This window comes from Colias eurytheme, chromosome 1, assembly GCF_061535395.1.
Source record: "Colias eurytheme isolate Ceu_HAF_F1 chromosome 1, ilColEury1 Martin Lab GWU primary, whole genome shotgun sequence".
NCBI classification, from domain to species: Eukaryota; Metazoa; Arthropoda; class Insecta; order Lepidoptera; family Pieridae; genus Colias; species Colias eurytheme.
The window spans coordinates 4,861,158-4,886,944 of NC_142980.1; the positions used below are offsets into that span (position 1 = coordinate 4,861,158).

The 25,787-nt window shown below is 34.1% G+C and overlaps 1 protein-coding gene across 1 annotated transcript in view; it reads right to left on the reverse strand.

Moving 5' to 3' along the window:
* The window catches only part of LOC149910982 (uncharacterized), a 41,123-nt gene extending 18,537 nt beyond the window's left edge, over positions 1-22,586 (reverse strand). The window contains exons 1-6 of the mRNA XM_090105753.1: positions 22,527-22,586; positions 22,227-22,347; positions 18,740-18,912; positions 12,979-13,160; positions 11,897-12,011; positions 3,863-3,991 (exon numbers count right to left, since the gene is read on the reverse strand). Coding sequence (XP_089961879.1) covers positions 3,863-3,991; positions 11,897-12,011; positions 12,979-13,160; positions 18,740-18,912; positions 22,227-22,347; positions 22,527-22,586 — 780 coding nt within the window. The remainder of the gene's footprint in view (positions 1-3,862; positions 3,992-11,896; positions 12,012-12,978; positions 13,161-18,739; positions 18,913-22,226; positions 22,348-22,526) is intronic.
* Between the last annotated feature and the right edge of the window lie 3,201 nt (positions 22,587-25,787).

Genomic DNA, 25,787 nt, shown 5'->3' on the forward strand with positions numbered 1-25,787 from the left:
GTTTAGCACATATTTTATTCAAAAATCTTTGAACCACCAATAACGAACCAGATTCAAACAGAATAACAATAACTTATATTCGAAAAATTATTGAAATCAAATATGGTATCGTTCTTTAAACATAATCACATCACATTCATATCATAATCGCGATTATAGTTACATCAATACATATAATAATTTACAATAATATTAAAATCTACAATATCAAAAAAACGATAACATTTTAGTTTGATAACCTCATATAATTCTGCATCATCATATAATATTATAAAGAGGAAAACTTTGTTTGTTTGTTTGTTTGTTTGTAATGAATAGGCTTATAAACTACTGGACCGATTTTAAAAATTCTTTCACCATTCGAAAGCTTCATTATCCACGAGTAATATAGGCTGTATTATATTATCACGCTAAGACCAACAGGAGCGGAGCCACGCGGGTGAAACCACGCGGCACAGCTAGTATATTATATTAGCGATTTAACAACCTTTTGCAACCTCTACATTTTTTTAAATCGCGAGAAAAGTACCCGATATCTCCAACAATTTTTCAATCTCTCTATGTATCTCTTATAGTCATTCAATCTTAAAACGAATAAGACAAAAATACACATTTATTCTTAGATTAAACAATGAATAACAGTACCAAATATACCGCAAAACGTTACAAACTAGACAAAGGATAACAATACCATTATCGATAGCTACAATCAATGAAATGCATCAGTTGCTTCATTAGAACTTCCGTGTTTCAAAGCTTAGCAGTATTGAACTTGGTAATTAATCAAACAGAATCTCTCAAAGACTTGTTACTAAGTTTGCATTCAATCAGTTAACTGTGTGCCTGTTAATTAAATGTTTATTTGCTAGCTAGTTAGACCGCCTCCTTGGTACAGTGGTTGACGCGTGAGCGTAGAACCGAGGGGTCCTGGGTTCGATTCCCGGTGTAGACGAAGAAAAAAAAATGTCTCGGTCTGGTAGGACACAGAAGGCTGATCACCAACTTGTCCCTAAAGAAAATCGATCAGTGAAACAGATGTATACATAATACATCTGCCCCTTACTCCACTACGGGGATACGTGACTTCACTTCACTAACTACGCGTGTAAAAGATTCCTTGTACGGCACGTTGAAATTAAACATTGTTTATGTGGCATTTTTAATTTTGTAAGGAATATAAAAGTGGAAATTTTTAAGTAAGACGTCGAGCAATAACTACATACATCTTCATTAGGATGGGGGACATTCAAACTAAGATAGGACAAGTTTCAGATTCTCTTTGAATCCATATCTCAGATGTACATTTGAATAAATCTTTTCTGTCTTTATAAACACAAATGAAAGCTTTTAATAATGATTTTTATAATTCGAAAAGATAGAACAAGTGTAATTTTTCAGAGTGACAATACAATTGCAATTAACAAGCACATGCAATTACGTTAAAATATAATATGTATCTCCATTATTTTCTCAAGAGCACAACGTAATGAAACAGTAAACAATTGTAAAAGAAAAACGACAGTATCTAGGTGAGGTTCAAGCTTACAAATCGCTCTCACTACAACGTGGCCTTAACCTAGGATTTTCCATTTTATAATAACGTTAAAAATACATGCTAAAGGCCAAGGAGCGTCTTTATTAAGGCCCTCGTTGTAAAAGTATTTTATAAAAATTTAAATAAATACAAAATGTGCAATGGCATCATTCTTCCTAGAATAAACTAGTGCCCTTTGTTATTCAAGAACAAGGTTAAAAAATACGTTTTACTATGTAAACAAAATATCACGGGAGGCGTTAAGCTGCACTTGAAATACAAGCTTGCAAAATAAAAGCGACATTGTCTTTCCGCCCATTGATTTTTCCATTAATTTTATAGACGTTGCTCTATTCAGTCGATAACAGCCGAGATGTCTATACTAATATTATAAATAGGAAAGGTTTGTATGTATGGTTTTCACGCATAAACTACTGGACCGATTTTGATGAAATTTGGCATAGATAATCTTTAGACCCTGAGAAAGAACATAGGCTACCTTTTATTACGAAATATGTACCACGAGCGAAGCCGGGGCGGACCGCTAGTATACTATACATATACTACGTTCTATGTTCAGTGCAGACTTATATCTACATGTATGTATTTATATGACTCATATGCAAAATATCATATACCTCGTATTTACTGTATAAACTGGCGCCAACCAATACCATATATTTGCTTCCGAATATGCGAAATACTGGGTTATACGTGCAAACTCTTTCAACCGGTTAATACTAAACCAACACTGATATTCGGCCAATCGACTTAATCTGGCTATGAGCTAAAATCCCCACGCAACTTGCCGATTACCCTCCAATTTTCCAGTTACCAATGAAAACACAAATTTAGCGTGACTTCTGGTAATTTGTCAATATTGACAGCTGGATCAGCTATATTTGGGTTTTGATTACTCATATACATAATATAGATATTAGCTTCATATTTTTTGGGGTTATGTAAGTTTGTTTTACAATATTTTATCCACTTCACTTAATTAGAATGCTGCTAAGATGGTTAACATATTAATAATTACACGACAAATATTAGTAGATCGGACTATTATTTCAGAATTTTCGACTGGGTGAACCGATTTTGAAAATACTCTTTTTATTTTAGAGCAAATGCCTCCCTTGTGGCACCGTATAAATTTCGTTTAGTTCTAACAGGAAGGCGGTCTAGATTTTTGTTAAAAAATTTAGATAGTAGGTATGTACTATGCATCTGACATTGACAAAAAATATGATAAATCTTCTTTTTTTCCGATTGACGCAGAGGTTCGTGTACTTATTAGTTATTTCTTTTAATGCTTTTAAAATTTATTGTGCCTAATTAGGAAATTAAATTTACTTACATTGCTTAAACCATCCGTACCTATTTTTTACAAGTTTTTATACATATTATGTTAATTGAAATATTAACCGTAAATCTGCAACAGTTTGAATGCATTATATTATCTGTGATTCTATACATAAGACATATTTTATAGTTATTTCAATTCAATTTTTTTATTTGTTTAAGGTAACTAAAACGGCCTTGTAGCATAGCACTCAAAAAGACAATGAGTTGAGTCTTCTCAGCACTATTAGCGGCTCATTACGAATTCTTTTTGGCGCGAAAATAGCAACTACCTCTGTAGTCTGTATGCAGTCATCTTCTAATTTTAGTTCTAAATATTTAACGAGGCCTAAGTACGGCCTTTAGCATTTAAATTATTCGTGACATGATAATTATAAAGCAATACTTAATGGGTTACTTAATATTTTCACTCTTATGTAGTTAAATGTTGTATCGTTGATATTTAAAAACTATTAAATTTTCTATTGTGTTTAACATTAATTTATTTTTGTTTATTCAGATTTTTTTCTCTATATTATCATGAATGGAGCTTTGATTTACACTACGCGAATATTATTTTATTTGTGTATGTACTTTCCAATGGTATTTACTATTTTCCTTTTTTTTGCATTATTTCTTTAGTCACTACATATTTTACTACAAATAATAAGCCCGCAGGGCGAGGTGTCGGGGAGTAGCGACCCCGCGGACCTGAACGCTCCCGTGGGAGACCCCTGTCCTCGTCTCCAGCTTGCTTTGGCCGGAGGAAACACTGACGATGGGCAGGACAAGCTATATATTTAATTGCTATATAGCTATATATAGCAATTAAATCAAGCTAGAGGTGGGGACCTCTAGCTTGATTTAAATAAAAGGTTACCGTGACCTCTTATAGTAGTACCTACTTAATCATGCAGTGCCGTCACTTTCCCCCACACCCCCTGTTATTTGTTTGTCTAACAATTATAATAATATAAAATTACTCACGTATTTCTTTTTCGCATCAGTTAAATCCATAATCTGGTAGAACGCTGTGGTCGTGTACGTTGAAAACAAAAGGACAATCACTATAAATAATGTTGAGAACGTTCCCCAAAGAAATGTAAACTTGAAAAGCTGAAAATTGGGAGAATTCATTAATTGAAATAAAGCAATTAAATTTTGTTAGTTTGAAATTTATTTTATTATACAAATCTTTGGACTTAATATTTTTGTGTATTATGTTTAATTTTTATTATTTAAAAACTCAGTAATTACGTTCCTACGTTTGTAGTTATCATAAAAAAGTGAAGAGTGATTCATAATCGATTTATTTACCATCTATTATAATTTCTTTTTGTTTGAGAAACTTGTTTTACGAATTTCAAATTTCATTTTTTTTTTTGTTTCAAGCATTATCGGCCCTGGTCTATGTTTAAACAATAGGCCAAAAAATCTGTTATTAGTTTGAGCACTTTTATAATAATACAATACAATATAAGTAGTTAAATAAATCACGTAATACAAAATTAAGGCTCGCATTCAAAATCCAATAAGTAAGACTCTCATAATATCTATAAAATACATAGTATATTGTTTATATCACAGCATCCACGAAATTGCTTATCTTGATACTATATTTTAAATTGTCAGTCATCATTAACACGTTTATATGTATTAGCTTCACCTGTATGTTTGTATGTTTCTGAAAGACATTTAGACTCGATTTTGAACCCCTTTTAACGAACACAAATTATAATTATAAGTTTTTACATAATTTCATCGCAGGGGCTTAGTTTCCTAACTGTATGTATGTATATAATATCTGTCAACTGTGACATTATTGACATGTTGTTTTTTCATTAACCTTATCATGTACTCGATGGGTGTTTCTATCAATCTTCATTCATGTTCTGCATTATCTACGTAGTAAGAAGTTCCGAAACGAGAAGATTTCTTCAGTCGTGGCGTCTGAACCTATAAAATTTCTTTCGATGTATGTAACTCGTCAGAAGTTTTATTATAGATTCAGCCGCTATTGCTCAACGTCAGTTCATCGAAGAAGTGAAGTTACTCTGAAGATTATCTATTAAAAACGAAGCGAAATGTTTGTCAACAAAATATGTTATAGAATGATTCATTTCACCAAGCCGGAACATATCGGTGGGTATTTTTTCCCGGCTGCGACACGGTCTGGTTCCGGTATCATGTAAGGAATAATGCACGCTACACGCTGTCTCACCCTGACGTTTTGGCGATTAGCCGTACCAGAATATATCGTTGAGTATTGATTCCCGGCTCCGGCACGGTAAGGGTCCGGCATGTGGTAAAGAATAATTGACGCAACATCATATTATGTCGGATTACTACCGAGCCTGGCCGGGCCAGTCGTCCACGTTACACCGGGCTGTTTCCTCGTATTATTTGTGTTGTATAACATGTTTTATGTACGACTATATCTGTGTTAAAGGATGATTCACTTCACTACACCGTACCAGAATATATCGGTGGGTATTGTTTCCCGGCTCCGGCTCGGTGCGGGTCCGGCATGTTGTACAGAATAATTCACGCTACACCCTGTCAGATTTACACCGAGCCTGGCCGGGCCAGTCGTCCACGTTACACCAGGCTATTTCCTCGTATTATTAATTGTGTTGTATAACATGTTTTATGTACTACTATATCTGTATAAAGTAGATTTTAAAGTATTGAAAATGTTTATCCAAGTAATATTTTTATATTTCTAAATACTTATAAGGCCATATCGTTGTAAAGATGCATGTGGTAAAGAATAATTGACGCTACATCATATGTCGGATTACTACCGAGCCTGGCCGGGCCAGTCGTCCACGTTACACCGGGCTGTTTCCTCGCATTATTAGTGTTGTATAACATGTTTTATGTACGACTATATCTGTGTTTAAGGATAATTCACTTCACTACACCGTACCAGAATATATCGGTGGGTATTGTTTCCCGGCTCCGGCTCGGTGCGGGTCCGGCATGTTGTACAGAATAATTCACGCTACACCCTGACAGATTTGCACCGAGCCTGGCCGGGCCTATCGTCCACGTTACACCGGGCTGTTTCATCGTATTATTTGTGTTGTATAACATGCATTATGTACGACTATATCTGTGTTTAAGGATGATTCACTTCACTACACCGTACCAGAACATATCGGTGGGTATTGTTTCCCTGCTCCGGCTCGGTACGGGTCCGGCATAATTCACGCTACACCCTGTCAGATTTGCACCGAGCCTGGCCGGGCCAGTCGTCCACGTTACACCGGGCTGTTTCCTCGTATTATTTGTGTTGTATAACATATTTTATGTACGACTATATCTGTTTTTAAGGATGATTTACTTCACTACACCGTACCAGAACATATCGGTGGGTATTGTTTGTGTTTACGTGAGTTTTACGTAAGAAGTTGTTTGGCGCTGCAGGATCGATACGCAGGCTGCGCAACTTCCTGCCCATACCTACTAGGATTTCGCTTGCAGAGACCTTACTCTTTCCCATCCTTGACTACGCCGACTCCTGTTACCCCGATTTAACCGAGTTACAACTCGATTCTCTAGACCGCCTTCAAAATCTTTGCATTCGGTTCGTATTTGGTCTCCGGAAATACGACCACGTTTCCAAATTCCGCAAAAAACTTGAATAGCTTCCTATACGTTTTCGCCGGTATGCTCATATTATGTTGCATTCGTTATACGGTATTTTGTTTGATCCTAAGACCCCTTCCTATCTTAAAGACAATTTCAAATTCCTCAACGAGCATTCCCTCACTCTCCGTTCCTCCAACCTTTTAACCTTAAGTATTCCTTCTCACCGTTCCAACTTCTTCCATTCCTCCTACACTGTCACCGTTATTAACCTATGGAATTCTTTACCTGAAGAAATAAAACGAGCTCAATCGATTTTTATTTTCAAAAAGAAAGTTAAAAATTATTATTTAACTCTGTCACAGGCTAGGTATTAACTCTGTCGATTTATTTATAATATGTGCTTATAAAATATGTATGTATGTATATATGTATGTATGTATGTATGCTTGTATATATTTAAGTATGTATTCTTATTTATTGTCTAATATGTGTATTGTGTATATATATTATTATTTGTGTATGTATATAATAATGTAAGCTGCATATATGTAGGTATAGTATATATATAATAAAATTATTATTCTGGCACTTTTATTTATTTTGCACCACCATGTTATTGACTCATTTATTTTCCTCGTCTTTTCTGGGTTGCCTGGTAGAGATCGCTGCCAGCGATAAGGCCGCCTACTGTACATTGTTATATTGTATTTTTAAGTTTGTAAAATGTATTCTATAAGGTGTACAATAAAGTATTTTTCATTCATTCATTCATTCATTCATTGTTTCCCGGCTCCGGCTCGGTGCGGGTCTGGCATGTTGTACAGAATAATTCACGCTACACCCTGTCAGACTTGCACCGAGCCTGGCCGGGCCAGTCGTCCACGTTACACCGGGCTGTTTCCACGTATTATTTGTGTTGTATAACATGTTTTATGTACGACTATATCTGTGTTTAAGGATAATTCATTTCACTACACCGTACCAGAACAAGCGGTGGGTATTGTTTCCCGGCTCCGGCTCGGTGCGGGTCCGGCATGTTGTACAGAATAATTCACGCTACACCCTGTCAGATTTGAACCGAGCCTGGCCGGGCCAGTCGTCCACGTTACACCGGGCTGTTTCCACGTATTATTTGTGTTGTATAATATGCATTATGTACGACTATATCTGTGTTTAAGGATGATTCACTTCACTACACCGTACCAGAACATATTATCGGTGGGTATTGTTTCCCGGCTCAGGCTCGGTGCGGGTCCGGCATGTTGTACAGAATAATTCACGCTACACCCTGTCAGACTTGCACCGAGCCTGGCCGGGCCAGTCGTCCACGTTACACCGGGCTGTTTCCACGTATTATTTGTGTTGTATAACATGTTTTATGTACGACTATATCTGTGTTTAAGGATAATTCACTTCACTACACCGTACCAGAACATATCGGTGGGTATTATTTCCCGGCTCCGGTTCGGTGCGGGTCCGGCATGTTGTACAGAATAATTCACGCTGCACCCTGTCAGATTTGCACCGAGCCTGGCCGGGCCAGTCGTCCACGTTACACCAGGCTGTTTCCACGTATTATTTGTGTTGTATAACATGTTTTATGTACAACTATATCTGTGTTTAAGGATGATTCACTTCACTACACCGTACCAGAACATATCGGTGGGTATTGTTTCCTGGCTCCGGCTCGGTGCGGGTCCGGCATGTTGTACAGAATAATTCACGCTACACCCTGTCAGATTTGAACCGAGCCTGGCCGGGCCAGTCGTCCACGTTACACCGGGCTGTTTCCACGTTTTATTTGTGTTGTATAACATGTTTTATGTACTACTATATCTGTATAATGTAGATTTTAAAGTATTGAAAATGTTTATCCAAGTAATATTTTTATATTTCTAAATACTTATAAGGCCATATCGTTGTAAAGATGCATGTGGTAAAGAATAATTGACGCTACATCATATGTCGGATTACTACCGAGCCTGGCCGGGCCAGTCGTCCACGTTACACCGGGCTGTTTCCTCGCATTATTAGTGTTGTATAACATGTTTTATGTACGACTATATCTGTGTTAAAGGATGATTCACTTCACTACACCGTACCAGAACATATCGGTGGGTATTGTTTCCCGGCTCCGGCTCGGTACGGGTCCGGCATGTTGTACAGAATAATTCACGCTACACCCTGTCAGATTTGCACCGAGCCTGGCCGGGCCAGTCGTCCACGTTACACCGGGCTGTTTCCTCGTATTATTTGTGTTGTATAACATGCATTATGTATGACTATATCTGTGTTTAAGGATGATTCACTTCACTACACCGTACCAGAACATATCGGTGGGTATTGTTTCCCGGCTCCGGCTCGGTGCGGGTCCGGTATGTTGTACAGAATAATTCACGCTACACCCTGTCAGATTTGCACCGAGCCTGGCCGGGCCAGTCGTCCACGTTACACCGGGCTGTTTCCTCGTATTATTTGTGTTGTATAACATGTTTTATGTACGAATATATCTGTGTTTAGGGATGATTCACTTCACTACACCGTACCAGAACATATCGGTGGGTATTGTTTCCCGGCTCAGGCTCGGTGCGGGTCCGGCATGTTGTACAGAATAATTCACGCTACACCCTGTCAGACTTGCACCGAGCCTGGCCGGGCCAGTCGTCCACGTTACACCGGGCTGTTTCCACGTACTATTTGTGTTGTATAACATGTTTTATGTACGACTATATCTGTTTTTAAGGATGATTCACTTCACTACACCGTACCAGAATATATCGGTGAGTATTGTTTCCCGGCTCCGGCTCGGTGCGGGTCCGGCATGTTGTACAGAATAATTCACGCTACACCCTGTCAGATTTACACCGAGCCTGGCCGGGCCAGTCGTCCACGTTACACCAGGCTGTTTCCTCGTATTATTTGTGTTGTATAACATGTTTTATGTACTACTATATCTGTATAATGTAGATTTTAAAGTATTGAAAATGTTTATCCAAGTAATATTTTTATATTAATTCTAAATACTTACAAGGCAATATCGTTTTATAAAAATAATTTACGGAAAAGTGGCTTGTAGTCGTCCAAATTAGTAAAAAAGGTGTTTGTGATTTATTGATTGTTGAAATTATTTTACATTAGTGTTGTTTATTTATTGTTTAAATCTAAATTATATTAATAATGAATTAATGATTTAGATTTAGACTAAGATTACCTATTATTTGATTGTACTTTCTCCTATGGCTAATGGTATGTGAGTACAATAAATACAATGTTGGTCATATTATTATGATACTAGCTTCCGCCCGCGACTCCGTCCGCGCGGATGTCGGTCTTCGCGTGGATGGTCTCCATTTTGATTAACTCTAACAATGACATCTTATAATTAATATCTATTGGACCCAAATACGGCTAGGCCTATAATAATACGCAACGTGTGTTCGTGGTTCTACAGAACATCTATGGATAAAACTGAAAAATTAAGATTAATTTTTTTCTACGTATTTTTCCAGGATAAAAAGTATCATATTTTACGCCCAGGATAATAAGGTATAATTATACCAAGTTTCATCGAAATCGAACCGTTAGTTTTCACGTGATGTCTTCACATACAGACAGACAGACAGACAGACAAAAAATTATCACATATTTGGGTTTGGTATCGATCCAGTAACACCCTTGCTGCTATTTATTTTTTCAATATTTTCAATGTACAGAATTGACCCTTCTACAGATTTATTATATTATGTATAGATACGAAATTCGTAAAAAAAAGTTTTTCAAACTTACATATTTAAAAATATGAGGAACGGAATAATACGAGACACTTCGAACCATTTTTATGACTTTCTAATAATAACTTCAAACAAATCATACAATATAATATTTCTGAGTTAAAGTTCAATAGACACGTCTAACTTATTAGACCTCTGAATGCGTCAGAAGTTTTATTTATTTTCATTTATTTCAGATAAATGTAATATAATATTAATATTAATGATAATTTAATATTATTATAAATCACAATCTGCTTGAGACATGAATTTTAACCCAATGCACACCTCGGACACTCCATACAAAACGAAGAAGTCCACGAAGAGAGGTTTTAAATAATTTGGAAAATCCAAAAGTGCACGCCTCATAATTTTTTTTTAATAAATATTTATTAATTATTATTTTTGTTTATTTAATAACGATTAAACCACATCGAATCAGACCCTGAAAAATGAAAGGGTTCTATTCCTGAGCATACTCAAGCGTAAGAGAAAAAAAAGACTCGATTACTTAGTAAAGTATTTCGGTCGCTATCGTGTTAACAAGAAAAAGGATCCGCACATACAGACACACGGACGTCCAAGACAGAACTTTTTTAAACTGTTTTTTAACTAGTTTAAATAACAAAAATGACATCAAAAATATCATGAACGTTAAAAATAGTGTTTTTTCTTAATATGTGTGTGTATGTATTATCTTACAAGTGCAATGTATGATACATAAAGACATTTTAAGTTTGAAAAATCAGACGTTTTGCGCGAAGTGACAGTAGTACCCACCTCAACGCTTCGCTTATGAGGCGTGCAATACGTTTCAAAAGAGCAATCGTTCTATAATATTAATACATCTTATAAAGCTGAAGAGTTTATTTGTTTGTTTGAACGCGCTAATCTCAGGAACTACTGGTCAGATTTGAAAAATTATTTCGGTGTTAGATAGCACATTTATAGAGGAAGGTTATAGGCAACATAATAACGCTAAGACCAACAAAACCGGAGTAATGCGGGTAAAACCGCGGAGCACCGCTAGTTCTATTCTATATCTATTGATATAAATCCTACACCGTATCTGGCACGACTATAGATTCCTGTATTCCGTTCGCCCATTTCCTCTTAGCCGATATCATTTTTAGGATTTCCTCATATTGGATGTCTATTTCAAGTCAAGTAGGAACTTGGTATTGTAATGCAATTTTATTTATGTCTGACAGTTCTAAGATTGTTTTAACGCCCACTTTTTTTTCAACGTTGATTAAATTTTAATGTTGCACTTAGTAAAATTGCTACCATAGATTGTTTGGTTTTCTAATAAAGATCCCTGAACAGGATATGAACTAATTACTTACTTAAAAAGGAATAAGTATTTATTTTTCAATTTATCTGTGTATGTTGATACACATCACCACCGCTCGGAACGGTGAACGAAAACCGACATGTCAAAGAATCAAAACCTCGACAACACATGACATCCGCGGACCCGCTCTAGGACAGCATGGTGGATTATAGCCTGTATCCTCATAGGAGGCTCGTGTCCCAGCAGTGGGAACGTATATGGGCTGATGATAATGATATCATAAATCATAATATACCTAAACATTCTACGCTAAGCCTAATAATATTATTATATGCAAAAAAACAAAAAAAAATAAAAATATACCTTCAATAAAGCACTATCCGTGATTGAGGCGATGAAGAAATTAGACAACCATACAATTGCAATCAGAAAGAATCTCGACGACAAGCTGTTCCGATCGAAATTCAAGAACATTCGACTGAAAATATGAGATTATATTTCTATTAATTATAAAATAACTAGCAAACCGGGCGAACTCCGTTTCGCCAACAGAGACACCTTTTCTTTGCTATAAACCTCACGGAGCCCGAGACCGTTAAAACTAATGCAAAACAGTGGAAATCGGTTCTTGCGTTCTGGAGTTATAGCGTCAGGAAGGAAAACTCGACTTATTTTTATATAGTAGATTTTATAATAAAACAAGGGGAATATTCCAAACTCAGTCCAAATTTTTCCCAATTAATCATACCTAATTATAATTTTAATTTTTATAAAATAAAGTAAAATAAATTAACATGTGACATTACGTTACGCTTTCCCCGAAATTCCAGCAATGAAAACCTTAATCTACTACGGAAAAAGCTCTAGATGAAACTGAATGTCTGAATGCAATTTTTCCACATCTCAGTCACTTTTGAACCTCATATATTAATCTGCATTTCACGGTAACGAGATTTCACGTTCCAGTTTTCGTCAAACCCGACGACCTCAACTTTAGTTTCACGGAAATTATTAACGGGTATCTTTTCAAGAGAATTTTCCAAATGGATTTATCAAATAGATTTTCCATCTGCATAATTTCGCTCTTAAAAGGAATGAATTTGCGTCGCGCACGTCGGAATTTAACTTCGCGATTTAAAGGTCGAGATATTTCAATTGGTATCGCAATATTCTTGAATACGATAACTGAGAGCATTTGAAAGCCAATACAGTTCTCTTGTTGAATGGTTTCTACTTGGGCTTTGATGCTCAATAGCAAATCGGTTTGTAAACTTTGTTGAAGTATTATTAATCGACCGAAGAGTCTTATTTCTAAGGTTGGCAAGATAAATAAAGTTATTCACTCAAACTAAAACTTATTGATTCAATTTAGTTTTTGAAGTACTTTTGAATAGTTTTTTTTTATTAAATTATCTGTAATGATGTCATAAAATTTGCAATCTTACTCGTAATGAAAATGCACTGATGTAGCTTTGATGTTGGTCACGTTTTTGGCGATGCATCTCATTAGTATGTCCTCTGAGTTTATACACGATTGGTCTGCGCTGGGGTGACAAAACATCCAGTTGGGTTCCATGGGCAGGCTCACCGCCAGGAAGCGGAGGGAGTCAGCCAGACTTGTAGCATTCTGTCAGTTAAGAAAAGAATTAATCATATCAGAACATTGTAGAAACACTCTTTAAGTCTCGCGTTAGAGGTACCTATACCAATATTTAGGTAATGGTATAAAATATAGCAGTAAAAATATTCGACCACATTTGTATGAAGTTTTTACCAAGTTTATGTTAATTCATAATTGAATAAGAGTTCTAATTACATAGGTACCTAATTTTATCGGTTACGTTTTAAATCATAGACCACCATGTAAACAAACGTCAATCCATCAGCTGTAATAATTTAATAACGTCTCATCATATCAAAATAAAATCGTAGCCACGCGTACAATAAACTCAAACAAAGGTAAACAGAAAGCACATGACCACATTTCATTGACATAACACCCTTACCGTTAATAAACACCTGATATAAACAAGTTCAGACGACGTCATAAGCTCGTGTTGAACACTTTCCCTTACAACTGTTAGAACTAAATGGGAAAACAATTTCAATGTCGACAGCCGTGCAGCCTTGTTAGGGAATGTGTTCCAGGCTGTCTTTGAGTATAGGAAATTCATTGAGTTAAAGTTGCAGGAGATATTCAATGCTTGCGTAAATTGTTTGGAATTCTACATTCTGATTGCAGACATGTGAACCATGTCAAACTATTAGACATGCGGGTTAAGGGCTTGGTCTAGTAGTGCAAACAAATGCATCCTGTCATCCTATATGTAAATAATACAAATGTACTCAGGGAAAGTTGCTCCACTTAATTTTTAAAAATTAAATCATTCGTATGCATAATTTAATATTCGTAATAAGTACCAAAAATGACAATTTGAAACAATTTTCGTGAAAATTACACCGGGTGATTTTTTTTTATCAGTACACAAAATTTGCGAATACTTTCTATTGATATCTTCAACTTCATGTTTATATAACTGATCAACTTTTACAAAGACATTTGGACGAAATATAAAAAAAATAAGCTTTCCATACAAAATGCAGAACTCTATACATTTTTTCGACCTAAGTTTCTTAGTGAAAGTTGTTCAGTTTAACTAATAAAACGAATAAACAAATTTTGTATATAATAAAAAAAATGTAATGTTTGTGTTAAATGAAAACAAAAGATATTTATTTCTGACTAGCTTCCGCCCGCGACTCCGTCCGCGCGGATGTGTGGATGTGTGATATATAGATTTATATTGATAAACCTAATAAATCTTTTGCTAGCATTCTGATGCTTTATCGGTTGCACTGGATTTATCTCTTTTTTTTCAATCGCTTGAATGATATAGGATGGGTCCTTGATGGGCATCGAATGCTGAAGTCTCGAATCAATCAATTCTGACAGTAGGCAATTTATGTAAAATCTTGATAATGGTCCATCATTTTATTTTGCCTAAACGTTACATACTTTTTTATATATTCTATTTTTAACGAATGATTCACTCCAGTCCAAACAGCAAATAAGCAGACTTCTGCTTCTGCAACGTTTAGTTGTCCCTGAATTTAGAAAAAATAGTCATGATTCTTATCTATGACAAAAGTGTTATTTTTTGCATTGTATTTCAAATATTTAATTTTTTTTAACCGTATCTTCCGCATGAATGCGGACAGAATTTGATTTGAATGCGGAAGACATGAATGTCTTTTGCCGGAATTAGACATTTAACTTCTACTAGTCCCATTTTCCCTTTTTGATATGGGAGTGTATAAAGTAAATTTTTTAGATATTTCTCGTTATACTTTTAAAAAGTTATTATTGTCATTTTGCTCATTAGGTAAAGTAATTTCGATATCAGTTTTAAGTTTTTTGATACCTGCAATAATAACGTCATAATCGCCTGCACATATACTTATCGATTACAACCTGTATACAATCCACCATCCACATTCATAATGTTTTCCTGTCCTCCTCTCCTTTACGCTGTTCACCGATACATTTGAAATGAGTAAATCTGCTACCACTGAAGGATGTTTCATTGTGATCAGCAAATTTTCACCACTGTTGTCGATTATTTGTTTTTCATTTTTAATCAGCAATTGGGAATCATCAGTTTTGTTTTTTGCAGATTGGTGATGTACCCTAACAATACGTCGAAAAGGGAAAGCATCAACGAATTATCGTTTTCGTCCTCTTTTTTTATTCTTCGCGTCTCTGTTACTTCTGTTTGTTTAGTTCTCAACACCCACTGAATTTTCTATGTTATTGTGATCTTCCATTACATCTGAGTTTTGATGATGTAATGATAATCCATTCGTTTTAATATTGGTACTTAGAGTTGGTAGACTAAACTAGAAATGGCGGACTAAATTTGTCAGCGCGTCTGTAAGATCAGAATATAAAACCAACATCCTGTATTTAAGTTACAAAATTAATAATCAAACAACATGCCGCTACGTTGAAAATGACTAGAAGAAAAAATTAAAACACCTCGGATCAATTTTGGAGTAAACAAATCATTTTCCCCGTATGGGGATTTCCCCGGATGAACTTGGGAAGTTCAAGTTCTCAATACAAGTTTATATTATATTTCGTATTTCTCAAACGAAAAATAAACATTTTTGGAACTTCAAAAAAATTATATTATAAGAAAATTTATGAGTATACTTTAGTTTTAAAGAAATATACATCCCTTTACTGACACCCCGTAAAATAAAGAAATTGTTGCCAATCACCTTTGCAATCTATTTGGTTTCATTAACTTTATGTTCGAAGATAATTTTTTTTCTAGTAGTTACACGCGTATTTTTTTCGTTTATTTTCCATATCGAAATCAAATGTTTAAAAATACGAATATTTGCACAAAACTAAGATAAAAATAATCAATTAACAAAAATATTAAATTTAATGAAGTAGAGCAACTTGCACTTCGGTATGAAGGAAAATCGAGCGTAGAGCACACGTCAGAACGCTCCGGCCCAAGGAGCGCGACTAAAGAAATTCGCTAGGATTTTTCCTAATTATTTTAAATATTTTTTTAATATTTAAGGAATTATCAAAATTCAAAAAAAAATTTTTTTAAAGGATTAATACTCATTGGTCTTCAACCAACTCGAATAAATTAATGGAAAAAATAACTTTTAGCAGTATTTATCAATAGATTTTGTAAGGCAAAAAATGGGAAATTTAATGAATTTATAACGTTCTAATTAAGAAAATCATAAGTTTTTCGGCAATTGTGTTCAGCAGTTTTTAATAACGACTATATAAGGATAATAATGCGCTGATCAGATTGTGTAAATTGTAATCGGTTGCAACGTAGTGAGTGCACAAACTTAGCTCGAAATGTCTTTGGGGGAAATAGACTTATCTTGAAGGCCTGATTAAGGTAACATAAAGTAACTTTATAAATGTGAAAAAATTCACGCGCATTGCGTATATAACACTAATTGATAAACAAGAAAAAAAAATTCAGTTTATCATTTCATTAGCCGGGAAAAAATTGTCAAATAACTTGTTGAAAACGCAATTTTGCTAGACTGCAGCCTTAAAGGGATCATTGATAATATACGGATGGCAGCACTTCAATTTCAATTTTAATTTTAATCTCAGGGTTAATGTCATGATTAGAATAAAATCATGATCGATTATTATAGACAAGATGGAAAATGGCTTCTATTGTTTTTGATTGGCATTGATACAAATTATTGCATGAAATTTTAATTAAAAAATATAATATAATGGTCCAAGTACTGAAATTCTTTGATAGTTATTTTAAGTGGTCTTCCTATTTCTACAACATTCTAAAACCCTTTTGAGACAAAAAACGAGAACACATAAAGCAACCCTACACAAAGATACTTCATTCAAAATCAAGCAACCTATAAGTAGTCACTGAAAGAGCATTATAACATAATTTATACTACACTAATAAACCAGCATTCAAATTATAAAGTTCACACAAGCGTAATTATGAATGTTAATAGGCCCCGTGTTTACATTTGCAGGTATTCATTAAAATCATCTTCAATTCAAATGATATTTTCATTGAAAGGAAGCGAAAATGAAATATAATTACATGAAAACATTTTCAATGAGATTCAATGCCAGTGTCAGGGGTGAACGTAGTGGCGCTGCGTTGCTTTCAAACAGTATTATGTTTATTATTTTGTTCATGTATTTGTATATTTTGTATACAAAATACGAGAACCTTGAATGCACGATGTTTAATTAACGGCCGGTACGAAATCTTTAATGAGATAAATGTGAAAAGTAAATGTTAAAGGTGACCTTTTGTGTACATTATAATCATTGGAATAGTGATTTCCTGTCGCGGATTTACCGTGGGTTATATGTTTACGAATATATTATTTAAGTAGCCATGCTAACTGTTTTGAATATGTCAGGAAATAATTAACTATTTTCTAAAGTATATATGAAAATAAAACAATATAAGCACATGGAAACTTTAAAATGATTTAAAAAAATGCAACAGGTTCGCCAACGTAATGTTCATTGCTAATCCGTGTCTAGTGTAATTATTCCCTCGCCGCTCAATTTATGAAACATCAAAGAAAAGAGACATGGAAATAGCAAGGTAACTCGTGTAACGCGGAGCAATTTAAACTAAATACCTTTGAAATATAAGGGCAATTCAACCACGTGTGTTGTTCAAATGCAAAATGCTTTAAGATGTTAAATAAGGTTAACGAAGTTCCGTAATGAAGATGGAATTCGAAAGCGGATTCTGTTTCCTTTTTATGATTATGCTCTTTATAAATAATAATATAATTAATAACCCCATTAACAATATATTTAATTATTATTTATAAGGAGCGTGGAATTCCGATTCTTGTTGGATATTTATTCCTGATTTTGATTTTGGCATTTGTATATTTAATACTACTACTACTACGGTTTAATCAAGGTAATCAAGGTAACTTTCAATGGATATTTTCCTTCAACTGCAAATGTTTCTGTGTTTGATTTTTATGTCTAGTTTCTAATTAATATCTTAAGCCAAGTTACGTCTATCATTGCTTTTTATTCATTAACCTTTTACATTCCGTAGTAGTCCTTTAGAAAGACCTATTAAGGTAAAAAATATTCAAACTTCTATCAAGGCCTACAAACTTTCATTTTCTTACATTATGTATAACGAAGTAGTATAGAATACTGAAAGAATAGAATAAATTCGATTGCTCTGGCGGGTCAAGAGTGGCTGAATTGGTCAGGCATCCGCCCCGGAATGGCGCGAAAGGATGCGGGTTCGAGTCCCGCCTCGTGATCGAATTTTTTCTATTCTTTATAAATTTATATTTATAAAGCATTTGAATGCCATAAAACAATAAATATCAATTTCAACGAAAAAGGTCGTGCTCCATCGTTACAATATTGTATTCACTGAAAAAGTGTTTCATATTGGTTGAGATGGTTGTTAATCATCCCAATTGATGGCGCGCGGTGTGTCCCTTTGACACATAAAAAAAAAACTAAAGGAATAGAATAAATTCGATTGCTCTGGCGGGTCACGAGTGGCTGAATTGGTCAGGCATCCGCCCCGGAATGGCGCGAAAGGATGCGGGTTCGAGTCCCGCCTCGTGATAGAATTTTTTCTATTCTTTATAAATTTATAAATTTCTATAGTATAGAATACTTACAATAAGAGCCCAAAACGCAGTTTGCAAAAGAATACCAAACGTCACACCTCTAAGCAACGGATTCAAGGTTTCATTAGTATCCAGTTTTCTAGTATACTGCTTTATGAAGAAATCCATAAACATATAGGCCATGCCTATTGTTACCGCGCTCAGTATGAATTCCACGAGCGTCACTGCAATGAGATTTTATCTAAGTTGTATATGAATTATAAATGTGAAATAGTATGACATTAGATACTTCTGCCAAGTTCTTATAACATTCTTATCATACCATATGGTTTGTGGACAAGCATTTAACGAAATATCAATATGTTAAAAAAATAAAACTAAATTTGCCACTCAAAATATCACGGTTACTCTCTTCGTTTTGATATTGAATAGATGAAAAACTAATAAGATCTCTAGATTTCACTTAAAATGTTGTCATTTTCACAAAACCTTGCGTTAGTGAATAATGAGATACATTATTTGTAGATACACTGTGAAGTGAAAAATGTAGTGAGCAAACCCGTGCCAAAAATATACCAAAATATAATACATATATATCTATATCGATTCAATCAGAAATAGAAATAAAAAAAATATATACCAATTAATAAATAACAACGTTGGTTAAAAATAACAAATATCTCTGAAAAACAGACAGAAAAATAAACGCATATATTTTTAAACTAATGAATAAAAATATTCGTTAGTTTTGCACTTGTTCCCATAAAATGAGTTTTGTATATTTTAAGAACGTTGTTTGCAATAAAATTCTCGAAGAAAATAATTCATATACCAGCAAGCCCAATTAATATAAAATTCAGCCTTATATCGAAATGTCTTCTTTCATCCTTAAATGTCTCATTGGTTTTCTTCATTATCTTCTAATATTGATATATCCCGCTTTCCTCTATTAATCTTACTTCCTCAATAGCACAGCTTACTTGTTCCGGGAACTGCACTGACGATCCAACCATAATTTCCTTTCAATCGGAAGATTGAAACAGATCGATTTATATCTCATTTACCAAGTAAATTACTTCCGTAATTGAAAATGACGACACGACAGCCAATATGAGTTTGGTCATAGATTAATTGTAAAATTCGAACTTTCAATGAAATTGTAAGGAAACATTCCAAGAAGTTATGAAAATAATGTTAACATTCGCAATGTCTATGATGACTTGTATTTCAATGAAAAGCGACTCTTGTCTAAAGTTGTTATTATTTCAAACTTCTCAGACTCGAAGTGCACTATAAATTCTTCTGAATGAAATCTTGCATTTGAGTGCAGAATTCTTGATAGAACTTCTGAAATACCGTTTACATTGTAGCGCTCTTTTAAAATGTGCAAATACACAACGTATTTATTACGTCATCTTTATCCGGTTATCTTTTTTTTAGCATTTCAATAACTTACAATTATTTTCAATAAACAAAATGCATTAAGAAGAGTCTCCAAAGAGTATTTAGTGCGAAGAATATATTTAATTTAAAATTACATAAAATTATTAAGTAAATCTTCCATAAATTGCACTTCGAAATATCGAATTTCCAATATACTAAAGTACCGATTAATTGCTGTGCAATATCAATTTCGTTCCCCAAAACGTATCGAGTTTTGGCCGAGTAAATACAAGTGAGGGAAATTCTGAGCACATAAGCCGGATTACATACCAATCTGTTGTTGAAATGAATGATGCCTACAATTCCATCGAAATTTAACTTCATATTTTATCAGTGCTGCTCGTAAAGAAACTGTTTTAAATAGCCTTCATTTCCTTATAAAATTAATTATAAAATCATCTAGTTTACTCGGAAATACATAAATTAAGCCCCAGGATAAAAATAGCAGAAGGCGATCTTCAAAGGGATTTTTCCAGGCAACCACAAAGCGTAGGAAATTCTCTTTACGTAATAAATAATTTACTGCAAGTTAATGCTGTAAAGAGAACAACTGAATAAATAAAAGAGTAAGTTCATTACGTAATGCATCCGATAATAAACAATGAGCTCTCGATATTCTGCATAAAGCGTAAATGCAGGACAAAAAAGAGATAATCATTTAACGTTTTGTATGAAGCTGATGAAGATTGCAAAAAGTGAGTTAACCTTTGAACAGCAATCCAATTACTAGCGGTGCGTTGAAAAACGTGCGGTGCGCTGTGTTCTTTTTTAATGCACTTTGGTATTTAAAACGTGTGGGAATTGACGTCGTTTGTGAATATTTGAAACATGAAAATATATTTATCAATTACTTCGTCTTGATTATAGCCAGTATGTTCTTTCTCAATATTCCCAAGTTGTTTTCTCGTACACTTGACCTCATCCAGCTACCGGTAGCATAAAATAAATTAATTGACCGTAACCTTTTTTATAATGAAAATACACGAAAGGACGAAGAGGACATTCGCACGGAAAATTAAAAACAATCTTTCTCCTGACGTTTTAACAGGCGATGTTCAAGATATAGTTACATGTTTATTATTATAGACTACCTAGCCATTATTACACTATGTAATTTTAATTTCACCATTTATAGACCACTAGAGGTCCACCCCGACTTCGCCCGTGGTACATATTTCGCAATAAAAGGTAGCCTATGTCCTTTCTCGGGTATCAAAATATCTCCATACCAAATTTCATGCAAATTGGTTCCGTAGTTTAGGCGTGATTGAGTAACAGACAGACAGACAGAGTTACTTTCGCATTTATAATATTAGTATGGATTAAAGTTTAAACCATTAAAGATAAGGATCTTGAGTTATGTTATTTACTTCAAAATGAGCTCGTGTGCTGAGCACACGTGACAGAAGCGCAACTTCTTTGGCAAGATTCAAAGCCTTAATAATTGCCATGACGAAACTTGAAATGTTATTCTCAACGCGCCTAAAGAAGTTTCACTTCAATATTTGATTTTTAATATCATAATAAAATATTGGCGTAGGGATGTGACGACCCCATCGCCCACGAATGGGATATCTAAGTAACAATAGCTGATATCCCAAGCGTGCAATCAGTCGTGCGTATAGGGCGAGGTGACGAGGAATTTCGCCCTAACCAAGGGAGGTTCCTGCCCTCACCTTCCTTTCGCCTTTATGGCTTATCTCAGTGATCAATTATGAGGTTCAGGTTCCCCCACCTCTAGTTTGCATTATATGAGCAGTCAGAGTTGCCTTACTTCACCCTTAGCTGTTAAGTTGGTGTTGTTCCTTGTTGCTAGTTCTGGGAACTTATTTGGGAGCGGACCTACTGAATTGACGAGTCCCCGTGATCTACCCAAGGCTGCTACAATGCAGTTATGGATAGGCTGCTGTTTTCAAAACAAATTAAAAACCTCTAAATTGCGTCTACACGTTAGACCTTTGTTGCCACATGTGGCTAGCACACAATTTTCAAGTTTATGTATTTCATCTTATGTATATATTACGCATATCAGGTAGGTATATAATTATTATGAACTAAAAATTCTAAAAATGCCACTATTAAAATTTTTACGTACTGTTTTCGACAACCACTCGTGAAAAGACATCGAAATTAAAGATGGAGGAGGAACAGGCGTAAGCCAGATACACAAATTTTTTAATGCTGTCCCATCGGAAATGTGCCTCCGGGTTATATTCCTTAAAAAATATTGAATTTTAATTAACGTATACATATAATAATATTAAACATAAAGTTCATTTTATCGATTATACTATAAATTATTCTGAAAATCCTAATTCTATTTTAATACAATAAAACATACATGAATTACACGAGTATTATACGTATTATAGAAATGGAAGTCTCCTTTACTTACATTTTTATCACTCAAAGACGTAGACGTACTAGTGGTCAGGTCTATAATATTCTGCCGCATAGCTCGCGTTGCTTTCAGTACTATTAATGAAAGAAGTAATTGCTTTATTGATCAGTTTAAGTTCATTAGTATATGGAGTGTGTTTAATATATTAATTATGGTCCCGGTTCACCGTGAGATTAACTTCACGTAATTAGATTAAAATTCTCATTAAAATTTTCAACGCCAATATGCATAATAAGTTTAATAAAGCTATCGATTGCACAATTCAAAAAAGTATTAGAAAACTTACAATAGAGTCGTAAATATTTGCTATTTGATACTTTTTATATTTAATAATTCAAAGTTTCATTTCCTTGACCAAATTTCTCTTTTCTTTTCCTAATGAAGTGTTCCAGTTGATCCTTTTGTTTTAGGTTATTTTTCTGTCAATAATGATAGATATACTCCTATCATAATCACAATCATAATAATGTCAACTGAAAAAAGAATGCTACATAATATAAAACCTCTGTACAAGAACAATGTTATTATATATTATGTTGATTTTTTTTTATATAAAGATAGATATAGGTACTATTCTAACGATTCTAACCAAACATCTAAAACACTGAATGGTAACAGTTTAGGAAACAAATAAATTCCGCTTCTTGTACTGTATATTGAACCCAATTTTAATAAATTCTAAAACAATTTCTGTTAAATAATGTTTTTAGTTTGGTCCCAATTAATTCGTAATTCCTGAATGTATTATTTTTTAATTCGAGTCTCCCGATTTGACCCGTGACGAGCATGAACTAATATACCTGAAATAAAACCCTAGCACATATAGGTCAGAAAAGTCAGTTTGTTAGCATGAAGTAGAATAGATTATGACGCTCTGAATTTTTCAGAACTCAAGTGAAACGTTACTCGCAACCCTGCAGATAGTTATTAATTTTCGCTTCAAGGACGCTTCAAGCTCATATTATGAGAGCTTTTCAAGAACTTTAATGGACTTAAGTTTTCTAATTACCTTTATTTCTACAACGGAAACTAGTTAGCGGTGCATCTAATTACGTTATATTCGTTACTTTGTGGAAATGTCGTCCTTCGTGTTATTTTTTAACATTATTATAAGTAGTGAAGTATATATATTACAAAGTACAGCGTTTTGCATTGTATGTATTTTTTTAATTCAGAAACGTTTGTGCTGTAATAATATTTTACGGTACGGTTATGCGACTTTTACGAATCAAATTAAGTACAACTACTTATTAACAATCGTCTCAAATACAGATACTCATAATATAACGATACTTATTATTTTCTATAACTGAATTCAGTCCATAATATTATGATCACTATATTATAATAAACATTAGCACAAAATAAAATCCAAAGTATTTTATATACCGAACAAAAACACACTTCTACAGTATGATAAATGTAACGATATGGAATCTCATTAAATGTTCACATTTAAAAGCATTCATAAAAGTTTCAAGTACTTTTTGCATTCAGAGTACATTTTCCTCCTTTATTTATAACAAATGAAATTCTGTAGATGTTCAACGAAATGCATTTATAACTTAATATTATTTTTAAATAGTTTTTGATTTAGATTATTCCTTATAGAGGATTCTTTCATCTTCTTCCCCACGTCCTTTTTTTACACCGATTCCTTTAAAAAAGGCTGTTGCAGACTTGTAAGGCCTTTGCAAATGTATAAGAGCGATGATAGTCACTTACCTCCACGCGACCGTCCCGGTTCTTTGCCAAGAATATTGCAATAAACAGTTTATCGTATTTATTTGTTATTTGGATATATTCTCCTTTACTATAGTCTTCATTCTTTCTGTAAAATTAGGTATAATATGGATCTATAATTCAATCAACATAACGCTGAAGCTTACAGACTGTTTCACCGCTGAAAAGTTCACACGGTTGTGATTAGTCAACAATGTGAACTTTTATGCGTGTCTAACCGTCTGTATTTCGCACCGTGGGTCTCGCATGGCTGATCAACTACTCCATACAAAAAACCATGCCTGCTAATATAATCACCTACAGATTTTCCAAGATAATAGGGGATGATGATCGGAGTCCTAAATAAAGAAACGTTAAGCAGTAGGTGGGTACGTAGCGACGCCATCATACTTAGCCTGTGTAATGTGTATTGGTAAAGTTTTGATGGAGTTGTTCGTTCCTCTACTGCACAATCATCATTGGCTGTAAGAAGATCGTGGAAGAAACCATTAGGTACATCATACTACCATTAAAACATATTAGCTTTGAAATACTGTGATTAAGATTAAGCTAATTGAGTTGGATGTTTTTAATGTATTGTTGTATCTTACAGGGATTTGTAAGAATTGTATTCTGTAAGATAACTTAGTGAGGATAAGATTTTTTAAATAAGAGTTATATTATTTCAACAAACTTAAACTTGTATAAGTGACAAAAATGCATAAATTTAACAAAATACCATATAAGCGTTGAATTACGTATCTTTCTTTTTTATCTCATCTTTTAAACCTTCCCTAACGATTTATATAATCAGCTAAGTTAGTTCCGCCATTCCCGAGTTTAAGCAAGACTATAGTGAATAGCAATTGATATTATTTATATATAGAAGATATATTGAGATTACTTATCTATTTCTTTGTGCTGTGTTATAAATAATATAGATAGGGCATTTAATCAACCTTTTTATGCTACTTTTAACAGGCAGATGATTTAACGTCCGAAAGGTTAATCACGGATAATATGATTGACCGACGTGAGTATCTTTGTAAGTTTTGAAGTGAAACTTCTCTAGGCGTGTTGAGAGTAAAATTTCAAGGTCGTATCATGGCAATACCGTGACGTCATGGAGTAAGGCGACAATTTTGGTATCTTTGAATATTGCCAAAGAAGTTTCACTTCTGAGACGTGTGCTCGGCACACGCCATGGGTCCCGTATGACTGACCAATGTAATTGAAATTTTCACCTCGGGTATACAATTTTTTACACGGCTTACTTAGTGTTGTAGTTTACTTTTTACCATTCTACAATTAAACTTCATAAACAGTATTTTATCACTTTTTAGTTTTAAGGATTATTATAAAAATATCAAATTTATGCTAAAGTTGTTTATATGTTTATTATTTATGTACATAATATATGATTATAATATGACTTACGTATTTGAGATTAAGCAAATTGTTGTTTTGAATCTCTTGTATATACCTGTAGCATGGGTGATACTCATCTGCAATATTTATAAGAATTGTATTTTT